The 27,030-nt window shown below is 38.1% G+C and overlaps 1 protein-coding gene across 4 annotated transcripts in view; it reads right to left on the bottom strand.

Moving 5' to 3' along the window:
* Positions 1 to 27,030, bottom strand: part of MCTP2 (multiple C2 and transmembrane domain containing 2) — a 198,956-nt gene that overhangs the window by 90,674 nt on the left and 81,252 nt on the right. For all 4 annotated transcript variants that reach the window (XM_060095091.1, XM_060095093.1, XM_060095094.1 and 1 more), the window contains exons 12-13: positions 16,768 to 16,870; positions 15,284 to 15,386 (exon numbers count right to left, since the gene is read on the bottom strand). In XM_060095091.1, the coding sequence (XP_059951074.1) occupies positions 15,284 to 15,386; positions 16,768 to 16,870 (206 nt within the window). The remainder of the gene's footprint in view (positions 1 to 15,283; positions 15,387 to 16,767; positions 16,871 to 27,030) is intronic.

Genomic DNA, 27,030 nt, shown 5'->3' with positions numbered 1-27,030 from the left:
AAGCCAATATTAAGCAAATATTAAAACTATGTAAATATTAAATCATAAATCAACTTTTAATTCTAGAGTGCTTCTATAACTGATAAGAAGATAAAGTAATAATCACCAGGCTGAAACTGATATACGAGAGGAAAATTAGTGGTACAAATGATTACTAAGCCTACCAGGGCTTTCATTCAAAAATCCCAGAAGTTAAACATTTTTATTTGTTAAAAAATGATGAATATTCTACAAAGTTTCTGGCAAGTACCACTCAAGATTGCCAAGGTCATGGGAAAAAGGAAAAACTAGGAAACTGCCAGTCAGAAGACTAAGATTAGATGATAAAATGCAATGTGGTACCCTGGGTTGGATCCTGGAACAGAAAAAGGACATTAGTGGAAAAACTGGTGAAATCCAAATAAAGACCAGAGTTTAGTTAATAGTAATGTACAATGTCAGTTTTTTTTTTTAGTTTTGATAAGTGCATCATGGCAATGTTAAGATGTTAACATTAGAGGAAACTAGGTGAGGATAGATGGAAACTCTGTATCACTTTGCAAATTTTCTGTAAACCTAGAATCATTCCAAAATAAAAAGGTTATAAAATAAGATGTTTTATTTATTTATAATATGGTATTTTATTTTATAAAAATATTATACAATATTTTATACAATATTTTATAAAATTATTGCCTTATAAAATATTATTTTAGAAAAATATTATTTTATACAAATACTATGAAATATTGTAAAGAAATGAATAAAGGTATGAGTTTTCTAAAAATGACCAGTGTTTCACAGCCAAGGTGCAATACAAATTAAATAAACCAGCATAGCTAAAGTTGAGGTCAAAATCCAAAAACATTTCAAGAGAACAATGTGCTGATAAACCTACAAAATAAACAACTTCTTCTGATAGCATCTCTCAGCCAAGCAACTCACATCAATTCCACATACCAATCTACCTGTGGACCCCAGCGTGTGAGGCATCTAAGAAAAAATCCCCTGTATCATTTTGGAAATGACTTGGCTCCCATAATGGCATTTTCTTTTCAGATCTGATAGCAGCAATGCTTAGATTATACAGAGTGGTAGTATATGCATTTTTAAACTTCTGGCTTATTCGAAGCATATCTGTTAACTCCAACAGGGCAGAGCAAAACTTGAGCTGACCAAAAGCTCCATTTGGGATTGTAATGATCAAACATCTGAAATAACATAGGAAATTTGAGGGCATGAAATCTGAGCCATATTTTAAATGACTATTGCTGTCACTACAAGCATCCAGCACAAGTGTTCTTATAAACAGTGGTCGAGATGAGTTGAATAAGTCACGGGGGGGAAACAGAGCCATTCCACTTTACAAGGGAGAGGTCACCTTCCTTCCCAAAGTCACTCCACCTCTCTCAAATTGAATAGGTTTTAAACAGAAAGATGGTTTTCCTGGCCAGTGGCTAAGAGGAAGGGGGTACCCCATAAAGACCTGGCTTCCTTCCTAAACGGTATCCAAACAGGATTCTGAGCTTCCTCTTTTATCCACTGTCTCACTTAATAAATTGTGGGTGTTAAAGTTGAAAGAAATAAATACAAAAACAGCATGACAATTTGCCAAGCTGACTTTGGTCCAGTTTAGTTTTGCCTCAACCCATAATCATTGTACTGTTATCTTAAAATTTCCATGATTTCTTAAGCATTAGGAAGGGCAACAGAAGAACAAGAGGTATCAGTATAAAAAGAAATATTTTATAATCAAAGAAGTTTTTGTGTTTTTTTGGGTAAATGATCGTTTCCTCTTTCTCAATGTCCTAGAATTGTGTCAGCAAAGCACAGACTCCACCTAGGACATTAAAGCAGTTTTTAAAGCTAGAGATATAATTAAGGCTACTCATGTTTGGAACTTTCATATATTATTTTAAAATATATAAATTGTAAGTTTAAAGATTTGTAAAAAGATTGAAAAATTATAGGAAATGAAAAAGTCCCTTTGAATGTCCATAAATACCACAATTCTTTCCCTGAGAAGGAAATTAGATAGGAATTTGGCATGTACCCTTTCTAAATTTTTATTGAGAATTTATATTCATAAATATATCCTTGAAGAAAGTATTTTACATTTTTTGTGCTTCAAACTGTATACATTTTGTAATTTCATTCTGTATGTATCAATAGGATTTGGTAATGTGTCTGTATTAGTATATAGATCAGCCTCATTTCTTTAAACTGCTATGTAAAATTCAATCTGAATAAACCACAATTTATGAATCCTTCTATTTATGAATATTTGGTTGATTCCACTTTTTCAGTCTGTCCTCTATAAGGAATATCTTTTGGGAAAAGATAAACTGAGAGATAGAGGAAATACACTACTTTGTATTTGGGATATGCTTGGGTTAAGAACAGATCAATGCATTTGAATATTTAGCGTTATAATTAAACACTGAGATAGTAACCAAAGAAACTATTTGTTAAATATTTTCATTTTCCACGGTGTTTATATAATTGAACTTCCAACACATGAATACAGGATAAAAAGTTCGGTAACACCCCAACTTGCCAAACTCCTAAATGACAGTATTTATATAATAAATGAAAGCTAAACATATATTTTTCCAGTCAAGAACTATACTTATTATTTATACTTAACTCTGAAAATTATTTCTAGCATTTTATAATGTTAAAACCTCTATGAAACAGGACAACTAAAGCACAGCTAAAAGAAAACTTACAGCAAAGAAATCTATATGTACTTTTGTCTTTAGGTATGAGATAGTCACTTCAATTAAGACTTAAGTTTAATTCTGAGATCTCTATCACCTAAGGCAAATTGCGACAAAAGGAAATCTTGAAGTTCAACTGGAGAGTCTTCCTGGGCTGACATCGGGGAGGATTTCATTTCACTCAAATAGAAGGATGAAATAATAGATAATGTCCTTAACTTCAGTGTTACAAGAAAACTCTTCAAATTGACTTATCACACACCTTTACATACTTGCCTTTCCATAGGTGAGGAGCACAGATATCAGGCAATCATTTGGGGAAGGCATCTCTGCAGGACAGTTATAAAGATTTAACCTAATTAGGAATTAAACTTCCATAATTAGGGAAATGGGCATTTCCATGTCCCTTTACATTATTTTCAGAAACAATATGATATATCAGAAAGCTAACCATGTTAACTGTGAATTCTTGGTTACATTAGACAGTGAACGAAAAGAGCACAGGAAGTCTGTTTCTGAGTAATGATTCAGGATTTCAGAGCCAGAGGACAAGTTACAGAGAAGGTAGTCTGGTTTAGATTTTAATCTGACCTGAAATTTTCTTTAACCTATGCAATTTTTCTCTATCTAAAAGAATTTTAAATCTGCTTACACAAGCTTTAAGCATGGTAAATATGAAGAACTTTTAAAAAGTTTGGTGATAAAACTAATTTTTGAGTCAAAGAGATACTGCATTCATTATATTAGAAAACAAAACTTTTTAAATTGGCATATAACAAAGGTTAGTATGTGGGACAGAGAAAAAATATTTTTCTCAGCTGGAACTCTTTTTAAAGAATTCTCATTATTTAAAAAAAAGAAAAAGAAAAAAAAGAGAATTCTCATTATTATGCTTTACTGTAAAGTTTTGATGTGACAAGATATCAACTGATTCAACAGCAAAGTTAATCAGAATCGATATGAAGGAATAAAACCATCAGTTGCTTTAAGGAGGAAAGATACACATTTAACATCAAAATCCAAACTGAAGAGTCATATTGATCCTCCCCAGCCCCCAATTCCACCTTCATGTGAATAAATGGAGAACATTTGGGTGTAAACAAGCGTTATTCTATCAGAAGCTTTTCATTGCATGCAAAAGGGAAAATAATGTGACATAACAATACACCAGGTGGTCCCCACTAATGCACATGCAAGGTGACTCCAACAAAATGTGATGTGAACAGACACATGCTCACATGTGATATGTGGCTAGGAAAGAAGAAAAGTAAATATCCTTTACTTGGTAGTGATTCTATTCACAACCCCACTTGGAAACACGCCTGTTTCCCACCGCGGGAGTTACAAACAGCACGAGAGATTGAAAAGCCCGTAAGGTCACTGTTTGCCCTGACACAATCAACCACCAGCCAGTAGAGGCAGCACTGAACTCATCACCCCAGCCCTCCACATACAACACACCTTTCTCTGTGCAAGGCCATCCAACCCACCCATTGCCTGAATCCAAAACCCAGCACTGAACTTTGGTAAAGGCAGAAAACCCTGCTGTACCCAAAATGTCTTATCAACTCCTCTCCCTGAAATAGAAGCTGTCTTTACAAAGTAATATTTACTAATTGGAAGAATGGTGTACAATTTACAAAAATAGCTTAAAAAAAGAAAAAAATGTAATTTTTACAATATTCCATTTTTTAACAAACATCTCTAATTTTTTTTTTTTTTTTTTTTTTTTTTTTTTTTTTTGCTGTATGTGGGCCTCTCACTGTTGTGGCCTCTCCCGTTGCGGAGCACAGGCTCTGGATGCACAGGCTCAGCAGCCGTGGCTCACGGGCCCAGCCGCTCCGCGGCATGTGGGATCTTCCCGGACCGGGGCACGAACCCGTGTCCCCTGCATCGGCAGGCGGACTCTCAACCACTGTGCCACCAGGGAAGCCCACATCTCTAATTTTTAATGTACTTTTATAAATATTTATCTTATGAAAATAGGATCATAGTGTATTGGATGAAGTTTGGGACTCCTTAGAGGCAGATGAAGTGAGTTTAAATTCTGGCTCTGCCTCAGAGTGGCTGGGTAACTTTGGATAAGTTACATAACTCCTCTCTTCTTCAGTTTCCTAATCTGTAAAGTGTGAATAAAAAAAAAAAAAAGATACATATCTCAGCAGTTGTGAAATAATCAGCAAAAAGCAGTAAGAACAGTGACAAGTATACAGAAATTGCTTATTAAATAACATGATTTATTCTGTCTTACTTTCATTTATGTACTTTTTAATCACTTGTGTTTTAAACTTTAAAAAAGTACGGGAAACATTCTCCAATGTAAAAATCGATTTTTCTCCATAATTTAGAATAGTTCTTCATCTCATGAATATTCTATAATTAGCTTAACCAATCTTCCATTGTAATCTAAGATTGTTTCCAATTTTTAACAACTGTAAACACTGTGATGGTTTTACACATAGATATCTTTGTGCTTCCATGATGCATTCCTAAAAATAAAGTCTTAGAGGTGGAATTATTGAGTCATACGGTACACCTATTTTTATGGTTTCGGCAAGTATTGACAATTTGCTCTCCTAAAACGTTGTATTAATTTATACTCCTAGCCTCAGTGAATGAGCCTGTCCGTTTCCTTCCAATGTTGCCAACCATAGGCATTTTTATTTAATATACAGCAATTTCATAGGAATAAAATGGCCTCACGTTGTTTTAATACGTGCTTTTTTAAATAACTAATGAAACTGAACATTTTCTGTCATATGTTTATTAACAGTGGGCCATGGTAGGACCGTGAAACCAGACTTCACTTTAATTCCCATTTCTGGCGTTTAGCATCTGTGTGACCACGGGTAATTACTGTATCTCTCCAAGCCCCAGCTGCCTCTCTAAAATAGATATCTAGAATATAAATGCTCAAAGATATGTGTCTATTAAATTTTAATCTAAGGTGTCTTCTAGGAGGCTGGTAGCAGGTCATGCTCCCTCCAGAAGCATTTGAGAGAGTCCTTTGACTACACTTAATCACTACTGCTCACAAAAAATCTTGACTATATTTCTTAATCTGACTGCTTAAAGTAATTTGGTAATTTAAGCTACTAAAACAAGGGTGATGAAGATGAGAGCTTACACTTTAAGTGCTTACTGTGTGCTACTGTACTCTTTTTACATTTATCAAACCACGTAAATCCTCACCACAGACCTCCAACACAGGTACTGTGATAATTTTCATTTCATAGAGGAGGAAACAGAAACAGAAATGTCAAGTAAGGTGTCAAAAGTCACATAGCCAGTTAATGGAGAAGACTGGGGGCCAACCCAGGTCATCTGGCTCCCTCTTCTGCACTTTAAAAAAATAAATAAATTTATTTATTTGGCTGCATTGGGTCTTCATTGCAGCTTGCGGGCTTTCTCTAGTTGTGGTGAGTGGGGGCTACTCTTCGATGTGGTGTCCGGCTCTAGGCACACAGAATGTAGCACGCAGGCTCAGTAGTTGCGGCGCACGGGCTTAGTTGCTCTGCGGCATGTGGGATCTTCCCGGACCAGGGCTCGAACCCGTGTCCCCTGCATTAGCAGGAGTATTCTTAAGCACTGCACCACCAGGGAAGCCCCCTCTTCTGCACTTTTAACAACCATGATGGTGGTTGAATAAAGCATGAGCCATCCATATGCTTATTAGCTATACAGATTTCTGCCTCCTTGATTTAAATTTTCTGTTAGGTTGAATTGTCTTTTCCTTACTGATCAAAAAAAAAAAAACACTTTTATATTAGTGTTGTCATCTATTTGTTTTATGCTGCAAGTATTTTTGACCAACCTATCCTTTGTCTTTTAATCTTCTATGGAAATTTTTGTTTTCACCATGACATCTTAAATCTTTCTTCCTTTAACATTCTTGTTTTTCAGTTTGTTTATGTAGCACTTCCCATTATTTTAATAGTTTTATTTATGGAACTATAAATAAATAAATATTTATTTATTTTGTTTCAAGCATTTGACCTTTAATTCACCTTGAAATAGTTACTGTGTTTGGTGTAACATGCCGACACATTTTTCCCTGATGGATAAGCAACCAACTTACCTCAGAATCACTTATATAGTGATGACTTAGTTTATCCTCTCAATGACTTCATGTTTCAAGTTTATCATATATTAAATTTCTCAATTAGTCTTTTTTTCATGTCCTTCAGTACAGTTCAGAAATTCCTCACATAGTTAAGCATTACAGCGTTTTTTTGTTTCCTGTTATACTCTTTGATTTTTTTTTTAGGTTTATCAGATTTTTTTTTAGGTTTTTAAGATTTCTATTGGGTATGGGCACTGGTTTTCATTTTCTTAATTTTGATATTGTTTATACATAACTGACTTTTTTTTATTCCAATATATTGTCTATTAATTTTCTTTATATTTACAGATACTATCAGATAGCTAGTACTTGCAAGTAATGTGTTTCCTTCATTCAAATATCATTTACTTCTCTTACATTTTTGCATTGACTGGATCTGACCTAAAAGGTTTAATTTTAATAGTTAATTCATAGTATATAAGCTCATTAAATTCTTGCAACAATCCTAGCAGTAGAAACTACTGTTATCTTCATTTTAAAAATGAGGAACTAGAGCAGCTTCCCTGGAGGTCCAGTGATTAAGAATCCAGGCTTCCACTGCAGAGGGCATGGGCTCCACCCCTGGTCAGAGAAGTTCCACATGCCACGAGGTGTGGCCAAAAAAAAAAAAAGAGGAACTAGAATAACTATCTCTAGTGTTTCAGCAATAAGTCTTAATGTTTGTGATACTTCTGATAGATATCATTCATCATGTTAAGGCGCTGCTCATCATTTACTAATTTATTAGACTATTTTTTCATAATCAAGAATGGATGTTAAATTTTATCAAGTACACCTTCTACATCTATTGAGATTGTCAAGGTGTTTTTTTTTTTTCTTAACTCAATAATATAAATTACACAATTATTCTCCTAATGTGTTCAGTCTTACTGATGTTCCATGAAAGGTATATAATTTGCTTTCTTTTAAAATGTGTTTTTTTTAATATCAGAATTATTTTAGTCTCAGGGAATGAATTCACACATTTTCCATTTTCTTTTATGTTCTGAATAAACTTCAACAACATTTAAGAATTGCCTGTGCAGTTAAGGTTTCAAAACTCATGTTCATTAAATGATTGAAATGTGTTATTTTCTTATTCGGGGGAGAGAAGTATGCAGAGAGAAAAGGGTGGAGTTATTTGATAACTATTTCGGATATTTCCATCATTAATGATTTTCACTAAACTGCATTTAATACCTGATATTCAAGTTCCTCTAATTATATTTTTAAAGATAATTTCCTTGATATTTTTATACATTAATTTCTTCAAATGGGGGACTGCATTATATTTTTAGTTAACTTGGGGAGATTTTTATACCTTTACAATACCTGTCTTCCCAAGGTATGTCTCTATATTTTTTCACATTTTCTCTCATACTTAGTAAAATTTAGTTATGTTCTTCATAGCAACCCCTATATTTCTTGTTGTTCACTCATTCTTAATAGCATATGTTTTCCCTTTCTTTCATTAGCCTTGTAAATGGCTTGCCTGTATCACTGGTTTTGGGGGGATTTGGATTTATCAAATACACTATTTAAGTACTTTCTATGTAATTGCCTTTTATTAATCTTCATAAATTTCTTTATAATTGTCTCAGTTTTCTTTATTTTAGTTCATTTTGTTGAGATGTTTAATTGATTTTCAACCTTGTTGTTCAATTATAAAACCATTCACATAACTTCCTTGGTGGTCCAATGGTTAAGACACTGTGCTTCCACTGCAGGGGGCACAAGTTTGATCCCTGGTCAGGAAACTAAGAACCTACATGCCCTGTGGTGCAGCCAAAAAAAATTTCCTCTGAATAATACTTTTGGCCCTTCCCCATAGTTTTTATATATCGTATTTCATTGTTAGTTTCTAAGACGTTTATAGTTGCAGTTTTGGTATCTACATTAGCTACCTGAGATTTTTTTTCTAACAAGGGTTTTGATACTTGTTTCATTTTTGTTATTTATTTCTCTTTGCTGTGATCACAGTACAGGTTCTGCCTTTTTGAAATCTATTGAAGCATTCTGGACCCACAACATAATCAACAATTAAACAAGTTAAGTGGGTATGTGAACAGAATATTTTATGTATTTATGTGTGTGTCTACACATACATATGTTGGACAAAGCTTACGGCTGATTCTCTAGTCTAAGAACCACCACTTTAGTTTGTTTAAAATTCACCTGAGAACTTGCTAAAAAAATAAAAACAAAAACAAAAGAGATTCCAGGGTTTCATCACCAGAAATTTAGTAGCTGTGGAATCATGTGCAAGGACTTTTGCTATTAGCATACACTTCATGGAACCTGGAATTTCAAAGACTTGGCACTTTAAAACATCACTTCAAAGCTTTGTTTTTTGTTTCTGATTTTTAAAAGCTAGATAGATAATATATATTATTTTTCTGTGATTCCAATTTTGTAATTTTTCTGGTGTTTCAAATATTATATATATGTGTGTATATACATATGCACACACACATTTCCATGGGAAGTCATTCACGTAAAAGTTCCTGTCTTTATAACTTTATTGATAATTAAATTATTTTGTAACTCATAAAATAGCCTCCTCTATATGTTTCTCACTTACCTTTTGTTTACATTTATGTGTTACACTTTTGTTTATCCATTTTAGTATTGCCACCTTTGAGGTGTCTCATCTAGAAGAAGCACTTAGATTTTACTCTTTCACTCATTATAAGAGGTTTTTCCACTTAATAGAAAAGTTTAACCCATTCAACGTTTACCATCACACAGGATATGCTCAGATTTATACTATCTTCCCGTTATAGGACAGTAGATGAATCCCATTAGTCATTCTTCTTTCTCCCTTGGCCTGTCGTAACCAAATATCATCCACCTTCTACACCAGTTATGGTTCATGATAATTCTAGCATATTTATGGCACCCTTTGCTGGTTTCCAAGGCCAAGAGGAAAATGTGCCTTATCTTCCTTTACTTCAATGAACATGTCGGACCAGGATTAGATGAGGAAGAGAGTTGAATGTTTGTGTCCAAAAATCACCATATTGCCCTGTTAAATTTTGTATTTGGTTTTACATCCATAAATATTTTATGTAAAGTAAAATAAATATTATATATTTCAATGGCCAAAATTTCAGCATTAACTTAAAAAAATATGATTAAGAATGTCCAGTACAATGTGCAAAATCCATCATAGGTGAGAGTTGGGCAAATACTTAATTGGAAATGCAAATGAAGATGTGCATGGACACTTATTTGGTACAGCAATTATAGAAAATTTATCCCATAAAGCTAATTAAGTGAGGCTGTTACTGGTGCACCTAGTTACCATGCACTGGCTTCACAGAGAATGCTAAGGGCTGCATGAAGGCCTGTGCTTCTGATATAAATTCACATGTGCATGTTGGCATAGCTTACACAAGAGGACTCAGATTTGTTTCAAAATGTAGGACCTCATCAAATTGAGATGACTTCTCCATAGATAGTAGGAAATAACAACAAACAGATGCTTTTCCTATTTTACAGAAAGCTGATTTTCAAAGTCTTCCAAAATTGACCCATTAGATAATTAATTCTAGGAGGGTAAACACATATTTAAATAAGAAGGATGAGAAGAACTCAGCCAGATTTTCACGACAAAATCAAGATCACTTAATTGAGAATAGAAATGAAAAATAAATCTACTGAACTGGATAATTATTAGGAGACAATGTCTATGTTGGGAATGTTTTAAAACTAAAACATTGCTACTCTTTTCCAATGTATATTTACTATATTATTGATTAGAAGAGTTTTGGAAGAATGTGGAAATGTACAAATATTAAAAGTTTTCAGGACTTCCCTGGTGGTACAGTGGTTAAGACTCCACACTTCCACTGCAGGGGGCACAGGTTAGATCCCTGGTGGGGGAAGTTCTGTGTGGTGCGGCCAAAAAAAATTTTTTTTTCAGATTATAATCCAATCCAACTGCAATTTTCTACTGCTTTTAATCATGAGTAAAAAGTTTTGCATATCTATATAATCATTTTAAAAAACTGTTTTTTAAAAAGTTGGACAGAAATGAAATCTATGGAAGGATAGCTCACTGTCCTGTATTTTTTAAATTCTGATGTATATCTGAGCATATGTGTATGCTTTGAACAATTCACCACCATTAATAAATATACTGATTTTAGAATATGAATTTTAAGGGAGCCAAGAGTCATCCAATATATCCACCCTGATTAAAAGATATAGTGAATTCAGAACAGGCTCTTTATTTAACAGGCTGAAATGCACTTAGCGCATTACTATTTCGAGAGAGTAAAAGTTGAACTACTTTCAATACTTTACACTTAGACGTTTTAAAATGTAGTTTGCATTTTCTCTGAAAGTGTAAATCAAGTTTTAGTTTATGACTTGATTAAAGAAAATGTGTTCTCACAAAAATTACACACACTCTAAGAAATACAATGTTTGTTTTTAAATATGAAACAAGGTATTATAGGATACTGCTCCATATCCTATAGAGGTAATAGTGAAGCACCAACGAATCCATTTTTATGACTAAAAATATTTAAAAAGCAGGGAAATAAATCCTTTTCCTAAGAGGCATAGAACACAGAATTGAAGGGTTTTCTCTTTGACGCTTTTTTTTCTGGAGTTGCAACCAATTCCTCCAGGAAGAGTCTTCCTCCCCTATAATTTGCTTCACACAGGAGCCAAAGTTTATTCCTAGTTAACTGTTCTGCTATATCCATGCCAAAGCCTGCAGATAATCCCCGCTCATAGAATAGGCCCCAAACTCCCTCCACCCCTCCTGAGCTGCACTCTCCAGCCTCCCTGTTCACACTGAGAGCTAGGCACCAAGGCCGCCCTTTGCTTCCAGAATGTGGCCTCTCCTTTACCTCCGCCTCTGCTTGGAATGGCCTTCATTCTTCACCTCACCCAGCAGTCCCTATCAACACCATACTCCTTCCTGGCCAGCTCAGACTCCCCACTTTCTAAAGTCTTCTCAAAGTTAAATTCAGCCCTCCCACCTTGCATTTTCCTGTTCCTTTTATATGGCACCTAATATTTTCAGTCTTGTGTGCTCATCTCACAGGCATCACCCATGAAATGCAAGACTTTACTTAACTCTGTATCCCACCTGCACCCCTGCCCCCCACCTCCACTGCACTGAGCCCAGTGGCTGCACAAAACAGATCTTGGTTATGGCTTTTGGCACAATATTTACTTAACAGCTACTCACTATGGTAGCACAGCATCCTCTTAGGATGGCTCTGATATGAGACTGCCTAATTCAAACCCAGTCTCCCCTACTTACCAGCTACAGGTCTTTCTTTGCCTCAGTTTCCTCATTTGTAGATGGTCATAATAATAAAGCATGCCTCATTAGGCTGTCATAGAATTAATGATGTACCATATGGTAAGTGTACAGCACAGGGCTTGCTAGGTAAGTATTGCTCAATAGATATTAAATAAAGAAAAAACCTAGATCTAAATACATTTTAAAATATACCCTCTAAATCAAAAGTTAGAATTATTTTAAAATAATTATAAATATAAACAAAATTTTTAAATACTATAGATATAAGTAATATAAACTTTAAAAAAAATCAAATGATCAATGAAATAACAAACAAAATTTGCCTGTTACAGATACTGAGGGTTATGGCCCTTTTTTCTATCACATTTATATCTACACTTTAGGTAGGGAATCAATTCATTTGGAGAAGGTATGTTGCGGGTGTATCGGGAAGAGCCCACACAGATCTTATGTAAGATCTGATCACTTTCCCAATCTACTGGTCAAAGCATCGGAAATAAATATGAACTGAAACAGCCATGCTGAACAACAACTACTGAAATGTCTTATTCAGCTCAACATCCCTGGGCCCCCAAAGTCCCTAAGGGGAAACGTGGCTCCGGCCACAATACCTTTACACAGTGGAGAACTTTCAGATCTGGGCTTATTTCTCCACATGCTACATTTATATTAGAAACAAGCAGTATAAACCAAATCAAACACTCCCCGCCTGGAAACCTCCCTGTGGCTTCCCATCACCACTAAGAAAGAGCCAAAGTCCTTCTAACTTTCAGGTTGTCAGGGTCCTACAAGGTCCTCTTCCACACCACCCTATCCCCTATTCTTTCCTATCTCACATTTGCTATTCTCTATTCCAACCACACCGCTCTGCTATTTTTGGAATTTGACAGTCAAGGCCTGGCCTTGGAACCTTTGAACTTGAAGATTTCCTGCCTGGAAGAGTTTCCCCAGATATCCTCCTGGTTTTCTCCCCTCCCTTACCTACTTAAGTTCTCAGTCAAATGTTCCCTTTCCAGTGAGGTCATCACTGCCTGAATCACGGAAAATTGCATCCCTTCCCCACACACATCCTCTTGGAGGCCCCTCCCCCTGCTTATTTTCTACATAGCACTTTTCACCATCTAACCTACTGTGCATTGCTTTTTTTTTTTTTTTTTCTGTTTTGTATATTGCCTCCTGCAATCAAAAGATAAGTTCCAGGAGAGGACATAGCTTCACTGCGATCATTGTTAGAACATTACCACCTAAAACAATTCTTGGCACACACTGAACACTTGATAAATATTTATCAAATGAATGCTTAGAATGTGGGGCAGCTTATCAGCAACCTGAAAAAGTTAAGGGGGCTCATGGGCTTGCTTGCATTGAAACAAAGTCTTTCACAAATCACTCTATCTTGTATTTTGAAGGATATAGTTTGAAAGCTCTATTAATTTAGGACAATGGTTCTCCACTCCACCGGGAGTGACTCTGCCCTCTTGAGAGCACTGGGCGATGTTGCAAGACACCTTTGGTTATCATAATAGTGATGGGTGGATGGGTGCTACTGGCATCTAGTGGGTAGAGGTCAGGGATGCTGCTAAACTTCATACAGTGCATAGGACAGTCCCCGCAGCAGAGAACGATCCGTCCAAGAATGTCAGGAGTGCTGAGGTTGAGAAACCCTAAACCTGATTTAGCCAGAGGTAATTTCTTAGATCTAACTCCACAGCGTATAGCGATTGTACATTACTTGGGAGGGAGGAAAGAAAGTCAGTCAACTTGTTGGTATTCTAGGAAGACCAAATACACAAAATGTTTACATGAGAAACAGAGGGAGGGTAATAAAGATACGAAGTGGCGTTCACCCAGCAAGGAATCAAATACGCTACTAAGGATTTATCTTTAAAACAAGAGGAGAAATGTCCCAAAAAAATAAATGTTAGAGACAAAGGACACTAAATTCTAATGGAGAGCCTTGGTTCCTTGTCCCTTTAGACCTCTTTAAAATTGTGCCCCATGTTCTTGTTACATGTATTCTTTCAGGAATAACTGACAAAGTTGTAAGGAAAAATTAAAAAAAAAAAAAGGAGGGAAATCCCGCATCACCATCTCCTCTCTGAGAGCCGGCGTGGCTTGCTGCTGGTGGCTCAGAACATTCGGCAGCAGCCAGCTCTGCAAGGGAGGAGCTGCTCCACCATGCTCTTCAAGTAACACCAGGGATATGAGAACTTGGGGAGAAATTAACTAAGCGATCAAAAAGAGAAGAGATATTGAGAGGTGCAGCGTTTCCCCCTCTGTAAACACCATGTGAGCTAGTCTAATCTCATGGATAAATTACAGACTGCTCCAGCCACAGAAATGCACTAAGAGCTTTGGGGAAATCAGTCTTTGGGAAGAAAGAAATAAAGCCTTCCTCACTGCTAAAGGCCATTACAACTCTACCACACATTGTATGAATGGTTGGATGGAAAACTGAAATTCTCTCCTCTAGAAGAGTACATTTGGCATAAACATAAATGCCCAATTAATAGGTGAATTCAGATCCCAGCTTTCTACCTTTGCCCATGTAAAGACATTATATGATGCTCTCTCCTCTGAATTTTATAGGGTATTTTATTTTCATTCCGCTCTTAGCTCACTCTGACACATTACCTTATAAGGGGACTACCAAAACAGCCCTATTTTTCCAAGACAGGCTCTCTGCTTTCTTCCACAAAGCACTTTTGGAGACTGAACACAAACGGGACTACTAAAAAGACAAACAGAATTTTTAAGAAAATGGTCTTTAGTGGAATTGAGAACAACTATGCAGTTACCAGCAAGTAATCTTTGAAGAAATGGGCAGTAAGGAGGCAATGAAGAAAAACATGGATGTTTTTCATTCACCAATGGAAAATCAGTCATAGACATGTATTCCCTGAAACAAAAGAGAAACTCCTATTTTAAGATGGAAAGGCTGAGTGTGGATTGAAAGACCGGTCAAAATGTTTTGGCTGGTTAAATCAATACGCAGTTGACACACAGAGAAAATTATGTGACTTTACATCTGAAACTACTGAAAATACTGGAGAAGGATAAGGAATAAAACAGCAGTTTCCTGCTATAGCTGGGAGGGTTTCCCCCCCCCAGATTGACAAAGATAAAGCAACTCTAGACCATAGAAACTTGTCAACTGTAAAATGACTCACACACTGTATATTAACGAAGGTAACTTACAGACAGCAAGGGAATGGCAACTTTCCCAAGAAAATCAGGGGGTTTATCTCCATCTTCATCAAACACAGTCACTTCCAAAACATCATGAATATCTTTAATGGGACTGAAACAAGAAACACACCATGTATTAGATACAAAAACACAAAAGTGAAGTCTGTTCCATGAAGATCTGAAAACACAGTTTCACTAATTAAATCTGTATGTCCTCAGAGTATAAAAGTACCATTTAATTAAATTCCAAAAATTAAATCAAACTGACTGTATTCCCAAACCTTCCATCAGAGAAGATTCAGACATCCATATGGAAAAAAAAAGCCAACTTTTTTACTATGACATTTTCCATGTATATGTGTACTCAAGGGCAGAACTGTTAAAGAAACAGGATAAAGAAAGAGAACAGGGGACAAAATAAGGAGGACAGTGATTTCAAAGTAGCTTCCAAATGAGAAGAACAAAAATCAGATTTACTTTACTTTAAACTAATGAAGAATTCCCTTAAAAAAAAAAAAAAAAAAAGATGGTCAAAATCACTACTTGCCGAGGTCCCTAGAAAGCATCCTATTGTTGAAACAGAGTACTAAAAGTCTCATGCATATTTACATACTTATAAACAGTTTTTATGTTGACCAGAAGCCAGACATTGGCTACAATGAAACACGGAGCCATGGTCACTGTGTTGACCAAACCAGAGACTTGCATATGGCAATTTGCAAACCTGCTTAGCACAGTTAATCCTCTTCTCATAGATCCTTGGGAAGTTTCTGCTTGGGAACCACCAATTCCATTCAATACGAACTATATTCTTTCAGTTATAAGCACAGACAGAGCATTTCTTCACTGTTGTGAGGCCAGTGTACCACCATTTCACCCAAATTCAAAAAGGGGCCTCCCCCTTGATGGCCAGACGCCTTGGAATCTAAAGCAAACTAGGAATATACCCAGCCTCCTAAATGCCTGAGTCTGAAAAGTGAGCATCACTATGGAGCAGGTCATTCATAGAAACTGGAATATAAGGGGTCTTTGGGAGTCCTTGAGGAATTGCAGATAATCTATATGTTCCAAAAGACTCTGGCAGAATACAAGCCTTCAGATATTAAAATAATGTTGTACCATATAAGCTCCTTGAATTAAAGACAGGTCTACATTTGTAGTTTCCTTTAACCCAGGAATGAAGTAGTCTGGATTTATGGAAGCTTCCTTCTACTCGCAGATTAATTTAGTCACTAAAAGACCTACTTTACAAATGCCTCTCCTATAACACTCCCTTGCAGTTCCAAATGGTCTCTTCTATTATTAACACTACACTCTATAAAATGAAAGCATAAAAGGTTTTCAGAAAAAGAAAAACAATAAACTTCACTCTTTGCTCATAAAAATGGACAGGAAGTTCCACTCAAGGGCCCCAGACTGCCCCAAACATATCAGGGATAATTGGTCTCTGAGTTAAAGCTGCTCTTTGATACTGCAGGGGCTAAAGTACTTACAATGTAAAAACTTTGTTCCACTCAGGGTTGAGGTTTTTGTAAATGGTATGTGTCTGAAGTCGGTCATTTCCCAACTCCAACAAGCAAAAGGGATCGCTCTTCCCTGCAAAGAGAACACAGACGTGGGTCAGAGACAAAGGAATCTCCTTGGTCAGAGGCAAGTGAATCTCAAAAGTGACAGAGGCAAAGTGAACAAAAGTCATGCACTTTTTTTCCAATTATTATTATTATTTTTTATTTTATATTTCAGTATAGTTGATTTACAATGCTGTGTTGGTTTCAGGTGTACAGCAAAGTGATTCAGTTATACATATACCTATATCTATTCTTTTTCCAATTCTTTTCCCATTTAGGTTATTACAGAATACTGAGTAGAGTTCCCTGTACTATACAGTAGGTCCTTGTTGATTGTATATTTTATGTATAGTAGTGTGTATATGTTCATCCCAAACTCCTAATTTATCCCTCACCCCACCTTTCCCCTTTGGTAACTGTAAATTTGTTTTCTAAATCTATGAGTCTGTTTCTGTTTTGTAAATAAGTTCATTTGTATCATTTTTTAGATTCCACATATTGTAACAATAAAATTGGGCTTGCTGATAGAGAGCAGACTTGTGGTTGCCAAGGGGGAGGGGATGTGAGGGAGGGATGGATTGGGAGTTTGGGGTTAGCAGATGCAAACTATTAGATATAGAATGGATAAACAACAAAGTCCTACTGTATATTCAATACCTTGTGATAAACCATAATAAAAAAGAATATGTAAAAGAATGTGTGTATATACATATGTATAACCATCACTTTGCTGTACAGCAGAAATTAACACAGCACTTTAAATCAACTACACTTCAATTAAAAAGACATTGTGCTTGCTAAAAGACTGAATGTGAGCCTCTCTTTTTAGCAAGCCGTGTAAGCCCTGTGTGGGAATTCGGGAGGTAGACAGACATATAGGTGTCAGCGCAGTTATCGGACTGGGACTGACACACAACCCAGATGCAGCCTTGAGAGCAATGGCAACACTGGTTTCACAAGAGCAGGTGTCAATGTGGCATGTGAGAGAGTCCAAGTTTGTGTTTTGTTTTAAAACAGATGCGCATCTCTGTTTCCTTCCTAAATTCTCTTTGAGCCAATATAATTTTTTTCTTTTTTTGGCCACAGTGGGTCTTAGCTGCGGCAGGCGGGGTCTTCGTTGAGGCATGCGGGGTCTTCTGTTGCAGCACACAGGCTCTTCGCTGTGGCACGCGGGCTTCTCTCTAGTTGCGGCGTGCGGGTTTTCTCCCTCTAGTTGCAGCGCGCAGGCTCTTCGCTGTGGCACGCGGGCTTCTCTCTAGTTGCGGTGTGCGGGTTTTCTCCCTCTAGTTGTGGTACTCGGGCTCCAGAGCACATGGGCTCTATAGTTTGCAGCACACGGGCTCTCTCGTTGAGCCACATGAGCTCAGTAGTTGTGGCGCGCGGGCTTAGTTGCCTCGCGGCATGTGGGATCCTAGTTCCCCAACCAGGGATCGAACCCGCATCCCCTGCATTGGAAGGTGGCTTCTTTACCACTGGACCACCAGGGAAGTCCCTGAATGAATATAATTACTCATCTACAACTGGAAGTCTATGATAACTTACATGCTTCTACAAGGTGATAAGAGAAATGAGAAAAAGTGTAACCATGGCTATTTAGGAGTTAAAACTCTGCTCTGGAGTGAGTGGCCACACACACATATGATCTTATATATTTAGTAAATGGTGAGAATACACATGGGACATTTTTGGTGCTCAGACACATGCAGAAGTCTAATTTCATAAGGTTAAGTTAAAAGTTTTTATCTTAAAAAATAATGAAGCTTAACTTTCACTTCTCCCATCTCACCTCTTCTTCCACCCTACCTCACACAGCCTCCAAAAGAAAAAAATAAAATAAAAAGATTAGAAAATCCTGAATCCAAAGGGGAACACAGAAAGTTACCACATAAGAAGTCTCTCCCCTTCTGTTGGGCTTGGCAGAGGGATCCAGAGTTGAAACCGTCAGGGTCTTTAACGTTCGCAGGACAGGAACACATGGCCTACCTCTGCGCACACTGGTGCTTTACAAAGCGGTGTGTACTAAATTAATTGGGGGCAAAAGGACAGATATGCCTCCAACAAATGGCCAAGGAATCCCAGATCAGGGCCTAACTCAGACAGTGCTCAGGCCACTTGACCTACTGGCCTACCATTCAGGTCACTGAACCTACATCTAATTCACTTAATAACCAGGAGCTCTGAAGTACTGCAAGTCATTAGAGAGACACATGTGCAGGAGCCAGCATGAAGATGATATTTCAAAAAAAGGAAGAAAAGAAGAGCAGCTAAGAGTTAGTGTTAAACAGGAGATTCCATTCAACTGACTAGTGGCCTGGATACTTAGATGCTTGGCCAAAGCTTTTAAGTCAAGGCTATTATCTCAGTGGCCAGCAGACAGCGATCGAGCCATGGACACAGATGAATGCATTGGGGTCATCACTTACAAATAATGGAAATGATCCCTGTCTAAATTTAGCAGAAAAGGAATTTATTAAAATAATAGCAAGCAGCTCTCAGGATCAGACCACAGATTGGAGAATCAGGCTGGAAAAATCACTGGAAACCAAAGAATGCTGAGGGATGCTCAGGCACAGAATCTCGGTCAAACTCTCACCCCAGGAAAAGTCTGGCGTGGCCTCTGCTTCCCAGGAAAACTGGCCCCACCGACACTTCCGACCCCGGCACCCAAATGTAGCTGCTTCTAATATGAATTCTCCACTCCCGCTTCTTTGCCTCACTTGATGTAGATGTAAAGGGATTGCCCCTGCCTAGCAAATCCTCATGCCCTAACTTCCAGGGCTCAGAATGGGAGTACGTACTGGCTTTCCACCACAGGAAAGTGGCTCTGAGCCCTTCCCTAAAACATTCGATGAGAAGCACCCCAAACCTAGAAGGGGTTTCAGATGTTGGGCAGCCCAAATCAAACATACACACAAATCCACCTGCATCTGTAAAAAGTCTTGCTTCTTTAAGACATTTTACTCAGCCATCAAAAAGTGAAATAACACAATTTGCAGCAACATGGATGGACCTAGAGATTATCATACTAAGTGAACTAAGTCAGACAGAGAAAGGCAAATATCACATAATATCACTTACTTGCGGAATCTAAAAAAAAAAAAAGGGTACATTTTGTAATTTTCTTGTTTCTAGTTGTGGCCTTTTCTTTTCTGCCTAGATAAATTCCTTTAGCATTTGTTGTAAAGCTGGTTAAAAAATTTGATACAAATGAACTTATTTGCCACGTATAAATAGACTCACCTACATAGAAAACTTTGGTAACTTACACGGTTACCAAAGGGGATGGAGGTGGGGAGATAAATTCGGAATTTGGGATTAACACACTACTATATAAAACAGATAAACAACAAGGACCTACTGGATAGCACAGGAACTATATTCAATATCTCATAATAACCTATAATGGAAAAGAATCTGATTCATATGTGTATAACTGAATCACTCTGCTGTGCACTTGAAACTAACACAACACTGTAAATTCACTACACTTCAATTTCTTTAAAAAGGCAGTTTAAGTCTGGGACTGTGTTTCACGGGCCACAGGGTAGGGGTCGGGTGACAGTGCAGAAGGTCATGACATCTCTCGAGTAACATGAAAAGAACATGAACATGAAAGAACACACATGTTCTCATCCTCAACCCTAGCTGAAACCGCTACTTAACCGTTTGTCAGACTGTTGGGAGGTGTCAGGGCTGCTCCTCCAGAGACACTGACATGCCATCCCACCAGCACCGGCTCGGGGGGAACCATCTGACACTTGTAATGAAAGCCCGGGGGTTCCTCCACAGAGACGTGGAGAGGGTCTGGGCCTGTGTCTGCACAGGTGGGCTGAGCCCTGCCTCCCCCGCCGCCCCTCCAGCACACTCTTCCGCTATTCCAGCTAATAAGGAACAGCCTTCCTTCCAGGAACCGGGAACTTCAGTTGTGTGTCTCCAAGGAACACACTGCGCCGACTCTCTGAAGATAATTCCGTCAAAGCTCATTAAATTGCTGCATTTATTAATATTACAGTATAAACAGGCAGAGAGGAGGAAGAAGAAGCGAAGACATTAACACATTTATAGAGTAATGTATATACACTTTAGGATTGATTTCTTGCCCTTCAAAGATTCCAGATAGACAGGGACTTTCAAAAAAATTTAAATAGGGCTTCCCTGGTGGCACAGTGGTTGAGAGTCCGCCTGCCGATGCAGGGGACACAGGTTCGTGCCCCGGTCCGGGAGGATACCGCATGCCGTGGAGCGGCTGGGCCCGTGAGCCATGGCTGCTGAGACTGCAAGTCCGAAGCCTGTGCTCCGCAGCGGGAGAGGCCACAGCAGTGAGAGGTCCACATACCGCAAAAATAAATAAATAAATAAATAATGAGTATTTTTATTCAATCATGATAAAACGATCTCCCGTCACAACTGTTTCCCAAGAGTACCAAGCAAACAGTACCAGACAAAGTGACATATATACACTTGGGTCTGCACTTTTGCTCTTTGCTCTACCTGTTTTTACAGGTAAAACATCTAGATGACCTCTTCTACATCCAGATGCCGTGTCACCTTGACACGGCTATACCACTGGTGATTCAGATTCACAGTGGGGTGGTGTTTTAGCGCCTTGCTCTCAATAGCCTTTGCTATTTTTGAACAGCACGTTAAAATTCATTTGTATTCCTTGAATGGCAAGTGGGGGTTCCTCGCTTAAATAATTTTACCTTTATATTAGTTACAGAAGTTGAACGACAAGCAATAAAAGTATTTTAGAGGTCAAATCATTCATCCAACAAATATTTATTGAGCGCCCATTCTGCTCTTGGCACTGAACCAGGCCGGCCCCAATGTACACAGACCACCAAGTCATTACCTTCAAGGAACTCTCATAATAATCATGCTTTTCAGCAAATGTCACCTTTCCAGTGAAAACTTCACTCACACGCTCTGCCAGAGGACTAAGCTGTTGCCCTCTGTGATCTCCAACTGTATATCTTCCTTGCCCCTTTTCAACTGCACACCTGTACACCTCTGTTCTGTATTTAGCCCCGTATTTCATTTAAGGGGCCCACTGCAGGCACAACCAAGGTATGCGTGCCCCTCTCATGCCCTGTGAAGAGTGTCCTGGCCCAGTGACAGAAGGCACCAGGGGACTTCGGGCTCTGCTGATGGGTGTTGGCTGGAGGGAGCCAGGCTCCTCCCACTCTGTGCAAAAAACGATGCTTCATGCAGGTTCTTCTTTAATCTTCACGTCCATTCTATGAGGTAAGGTATGTCTGTGCCATTTTGCAGATGAGGAAACTAAAGTTCAGAGACATTTAATTTGATTGGTTAAAGTCCAGAAAGATTTCACAGTGGAGGTGAATTCTAAGCAAGGTTTAGGAGGAGACTGATTCGGTTAAAAGAAATGGGTAGGTCCTTGCTGAGGAGATAGGGGCAGATCAGAGCCTAACATTCATTAAGTAGATGGATAGATAGATAGATAGATAATAGATAGATAGATACAGATATAGATACATATATATGCATACATACAGCTAAAGAGTGGTGATCAGGAAATATAAGATATGGGTGGATAAAGGAAGAGACTGGCTGGAAGCCTGGAAGGCCATGACTGCGTGCTTTTTAAAAAAATTTTATTTCTTTTTACTTATCAAGCAGCCAGGAGCCACCAAAGACTGTCAACACAAGGTGCAAGAACTTCTAGAGGAAGGTAATTCCTGAAGCTAACTGTGGAGCGTTATAGCTCAGGCTAGGAGCGGATGTGGGAGTGGGGACAACAGCCATTCCAGACTTCATTTCCAAAATCTCTCCCTTCAATTCTTGCCCCCAGCCGTCTGTTGATAAACCTTACTTTTGCATATTGGAGCCAATTATAGTGTTCATCCTGAAAATCTGTGATCTCTGACAACTTATCCCACACCATCCATCCTGATCTAGCTTCTATTTCCTAACCTTTATCAAGTCGGCGTGTCTGTGCCCCACCCGTGGCCAGCACACAGGTAGGGGGCTCAGTCATGCTTCCTAACTCTGCGTGTGGAATGGCTTCCCCCTGCAATGCTCTCCCAAGACCCACTCCTCTCCAAAAAAAAAAAAAAGAACACAAAAAGGGCCAACTAACCTCCGAGGCCTAGTTCAAATGCATCATCTGCATGGAACTTTCTCTGCCACCTTAAACTCCAGGGAGCTCCCCACTTAATCTCCTATGATCATTAGTTTGGGCATCATAATGCCACACCGTATGATGTGCCTGCTCCTCCCTTCAACAAATAATTTATGGTTTACTAAAATGCGGAAAGTACTGTGCTGGGCTGTGAGATGGACTTTAAAGAAAGAGAAAACACTGATCTTTATTCCTTCTGGACCTAACTTTCAAGTATCTCCTGCCTTCCTGAGTGGGTTGCAAGCATCTCTAATCCAAACAATGGCCTCGGTGGCATCCTGCAGATGAGGATGGATTGCTTCACCGCGGCAGACATCCAGAGCTGGGGACAGACAGGTCTCACTTAGGACTGTGAGGTCCGCAAAGAAAGAGGACACTATTACTGAAATGTTTTTTAACTACATTTCTGATGTTGTAATATTCTAGCACAAACAAGAACTGATGACATGAGAATTTCTCCTTCTTCTAATTCCATTCCCCTGTCACCGCTCAAGCTCCATAAAGCACCATCATCCACTGAATCTGCCTAACATCTCCCCATTTTCAGTCTTGCACCCCCAAACCCCTTGCTCTTTGCAGCCACCAGAATAAACTCGTATTTAAGTTCATATCAGATCATATCAGTTCCCTACTTAGAAAGGTCTCTAATTTCTTCACCTGGACCCCATGTTCCTATATAATCCGGTCCCGTCTAATAACAATAGCCTCCTTGCCCCTGAGGGTCCCCTTGCTCTGTTCTCCAGTTTCACTTGCTTTTCTGCATGTCTTAGGAAAGCCCTGCAGGCTTTGGAACATGCTGTTCCCTCATTTGAAAACTGCTTTTCCTTCAGCTCTACTGTGCTAATCCCTCCTTATCCCTGACACCTCAGCTAAAACATCACTTCCTGCAGGAGTCAGGTGTCCCTTTAATGAACCTGGACACCTGTTCTTGACCTTGACAGTATCATTGTCATTAGATGCCACTGGGTTAGCAGTCACTCCATGTGAAGGCAGGGACCAATTCCTCTCCCCCATCATGTCACCAGGACCCACCACAGGCTCACACACAGAGGAGGTATAGTGGCTGAGTAATTGAAGATCTTACTAAGAAGCCAGCCAGTAAGATCAGTTGTTAATCAATGAACTGAACTCATTCACTCACAAGGTACCAGGTAAGCTACAAACTGCTAAATCTTCGATAAACTCCCAAACTTTACATCAACTAGAGTTCATGTTCCTTGGCAGACTGCTAAAGCAGATGGCCTGCCAGGGCAGATTTGTATCATTTTTTACGTGTTTTTAAAAAGTTGGTCTTGATTTGGGCTCATCTAGCCATGACGTTCTCATGAAAATTAAGAGCTCTGAATCACTATGGCTGAGCTTCCTAGAAATTCAATTACAGCCAACCCTTTGAAAATGGGGCATCTTTAAGAGGCATCTCATATTAAGGGGCATCTCATATTGCTATGAATATAGCTTCAAACAGCAGACAATGAAAATGAACTAGAAAATGGACATGTGACTTAAAATTCCCATCGAACAACAACCATAGGACTATTTTATTTCTCTTTTGATACAAGCAGTCTTATGTTTCAAAAAACCCCAAAACAACAGAAAACAAAGCTAGTGTTATAATTTACAGAAACTACTCAAACGTCAGTATTACAGCATATGGCTAGAATATTTCTACGCTATAATATGGTATCTAACTGCAGTATTTTGGTCAACAGTTTCTCAAAACAGCACTTTCATATACAACAAAAAATTGATGAGCTCATAAAAGCATTTTATATCGATAAAACTATTATCCATATTATCAAAATGTGAATACAAGCACTAAACTGGTTTAAGTATGAGAATTTTCCTACCATGAAGCATGTTTTTTCTTCACTTTTATCAGGCAATAGAAACAGAAACAAAAAGAAACAAACATCATAGAGTGGTAACTATAGATTTCTAAAAGTGGTTGAAAAGCTAAAAGTGATTAGCAACGCTGATATTTCCAACATTATTTAAAATTAGAGAAGTCATAAACAAATACCAAGAAGACAATAACCTGTGAAATTCCCCAGGTCAACTGTACTCTAAAAAAAAATAAATTTAACAAAGAATGGGAATAGCATTTATTGAGCATGTAATGTGTCAGGTATGCTCATTTAGGTTTTAACTCTCAAAACACCCATGAGAAGCTGGAGGCTTAAGTGGACCCAAGGCTGGAATGTGGTAGAACCAAGATTTACACATCTGTTTCTATACATCTTCTATACCATAATACATGGGGATTAAAATGAAAGGCAGCTATCATAAAAATAAAGAGCAAATTAAAGGGGGAATAATTTTCATCTTCAGTGAATAAATTATTGAACTGAACATTAATTTACCCAAAGCATGAGTTTCAGTCTCTTGGAAAGGGATCGTGTACTTAACGAATGAATGGAGAACTTTACCAGTCATGGGAGAGCAACCCTGCATGTGGAACAGAGAGCTCCTCCTAATGGCATTGCCAAGGAACCATTCAACTGAAAACGCCACCCAATTTTGAGCAAAGTCCTCATCCACATCAATGATACTCACTGCCCCCTAGAGAAGGAAGAGTGAAGTGATCACAAGCTCCCTACAGGTAGGTGTGTCTGATCTGTAGTAGATGCTCAATGAACATTTCTTGAAGATCACTAGATCTACCCACCAAGGTGACTTTTCTTAAATTAAGACAAACTCAAAAAGCATTTGGAAAACTACACTGGGCTCCCTGAAAAGAAGTATGGAGTTCTTGAATTAAATTGTCTTTGTTCTCCTGGATCAGGCACTGTTATGGCCCCTGACATGCTTATTTATCACATAAGACTACTTCCCCATAACTCATATTTTTTGCTTGAAAACATAGTCTTTTCCATTCCTCTGATAAAGATTCTCTAATTACAAGATTCTGTTAATTTGGTAGTTGTCTTACTAACATTGGAAACAGTGAAAGGGTCCAAGTGACAATCTTACAGCCAAGAAGTAACAAAATATCCAGATATATTTGGAAAATGTTTGCGTTTTATGGGTGGGTTTTGTATGGCAAAAAGTAACAAAAAATCGCAATGATAAAAAAGACCCCTGGAGAACAGTAACTCCAAATTGTGAGGAAAGATGGTTATTTCCAGTTTTGCTCCTTCATTGCCTCCTGATAATTCCCCAGCTTCTCATCATGACATACAGCGTATTATGACAGGAACATGAAAAATTAAGATGGGATTGTGCTATACCAAAAGAAGGGCCATTGAGACCCACACCCTATTATGCTATGTTGTTACAACACTTACTATCATCCTATATGGAGGTGGGCTTGCAATGCTGTTCTCCTTGCTCTTTTGCCACTGCTGGCATGACGAGGTAAAGAAAACTCTCCTAAGCTTCTATCACCCCTATTTTATGTCAGAATACTTAATGGCTAGGGTCATCTTGGTGATGTTAACAGGGTGGAGGAATAAAGCGGAGGGAGACTAAAGAATAACCCATCCTGCCACTGGAAGATTCCTTAAGGAGAAGGGTGTTAATATATAAGAACTCTTTTAGAACAAAATTAATATATAGAAAGCTTAATCAGTAGGGAGGAAGATGTGTGAAAGCCACATTTTGATTCTAAGAATATAAGAGAAGGGTCACTGACTAAGTGCTGAATTTTGGCAGGTGCGTTATGCAAATAGAGGCCGTGATGGTTTCAGTACTGATACACAGAAGGAGCCCCTCCGTCGTACAATTCTGGAAGCTTCCCCACAATATTCTATCAATTATAACAAGGCTATCCAGAACATTTCTCCGTGTATGCATTGAACACAGTAAATACTTTCCTACTCTTCACTGGTGGATCTCCCAGTCGGTAAGATAAGCATTGCCATTTGTACTGAAATACAATTCTGATCAGAAAATATTTCAGTTCCCTAACTATTTTTCTGTTTACCTATTATCTACTTGATTACCTTTTTATAGCCTATGAAACAAACTCTGCATTGTTTTTGTTTGGTTTTTATTGCTATCTTCTCAAAACAGCTGAGTTCTAAGACTAGCGGCAGCTGAGTGAAGTA

This window comes from Mesoplodon densirostris, chromosome 4, assembly GCF_025265405.1.
Source record: "Mesoplodon densirostris isolate mMesDen1 chromosome 4, mMesDen1 primary haplotype, whole genome shotgun sequence".
Taxonomy (NCBI): domain Eukaryota; kingdom Metazoa; phylum Chordata; class Mammalia; order Artiodactyla; family Ziphiidae; genus Mesoplodon; species Mesoplodon densirostris.
This window is presented reverse-complemented; position numbering and strand designations above follow the sequence as displayed.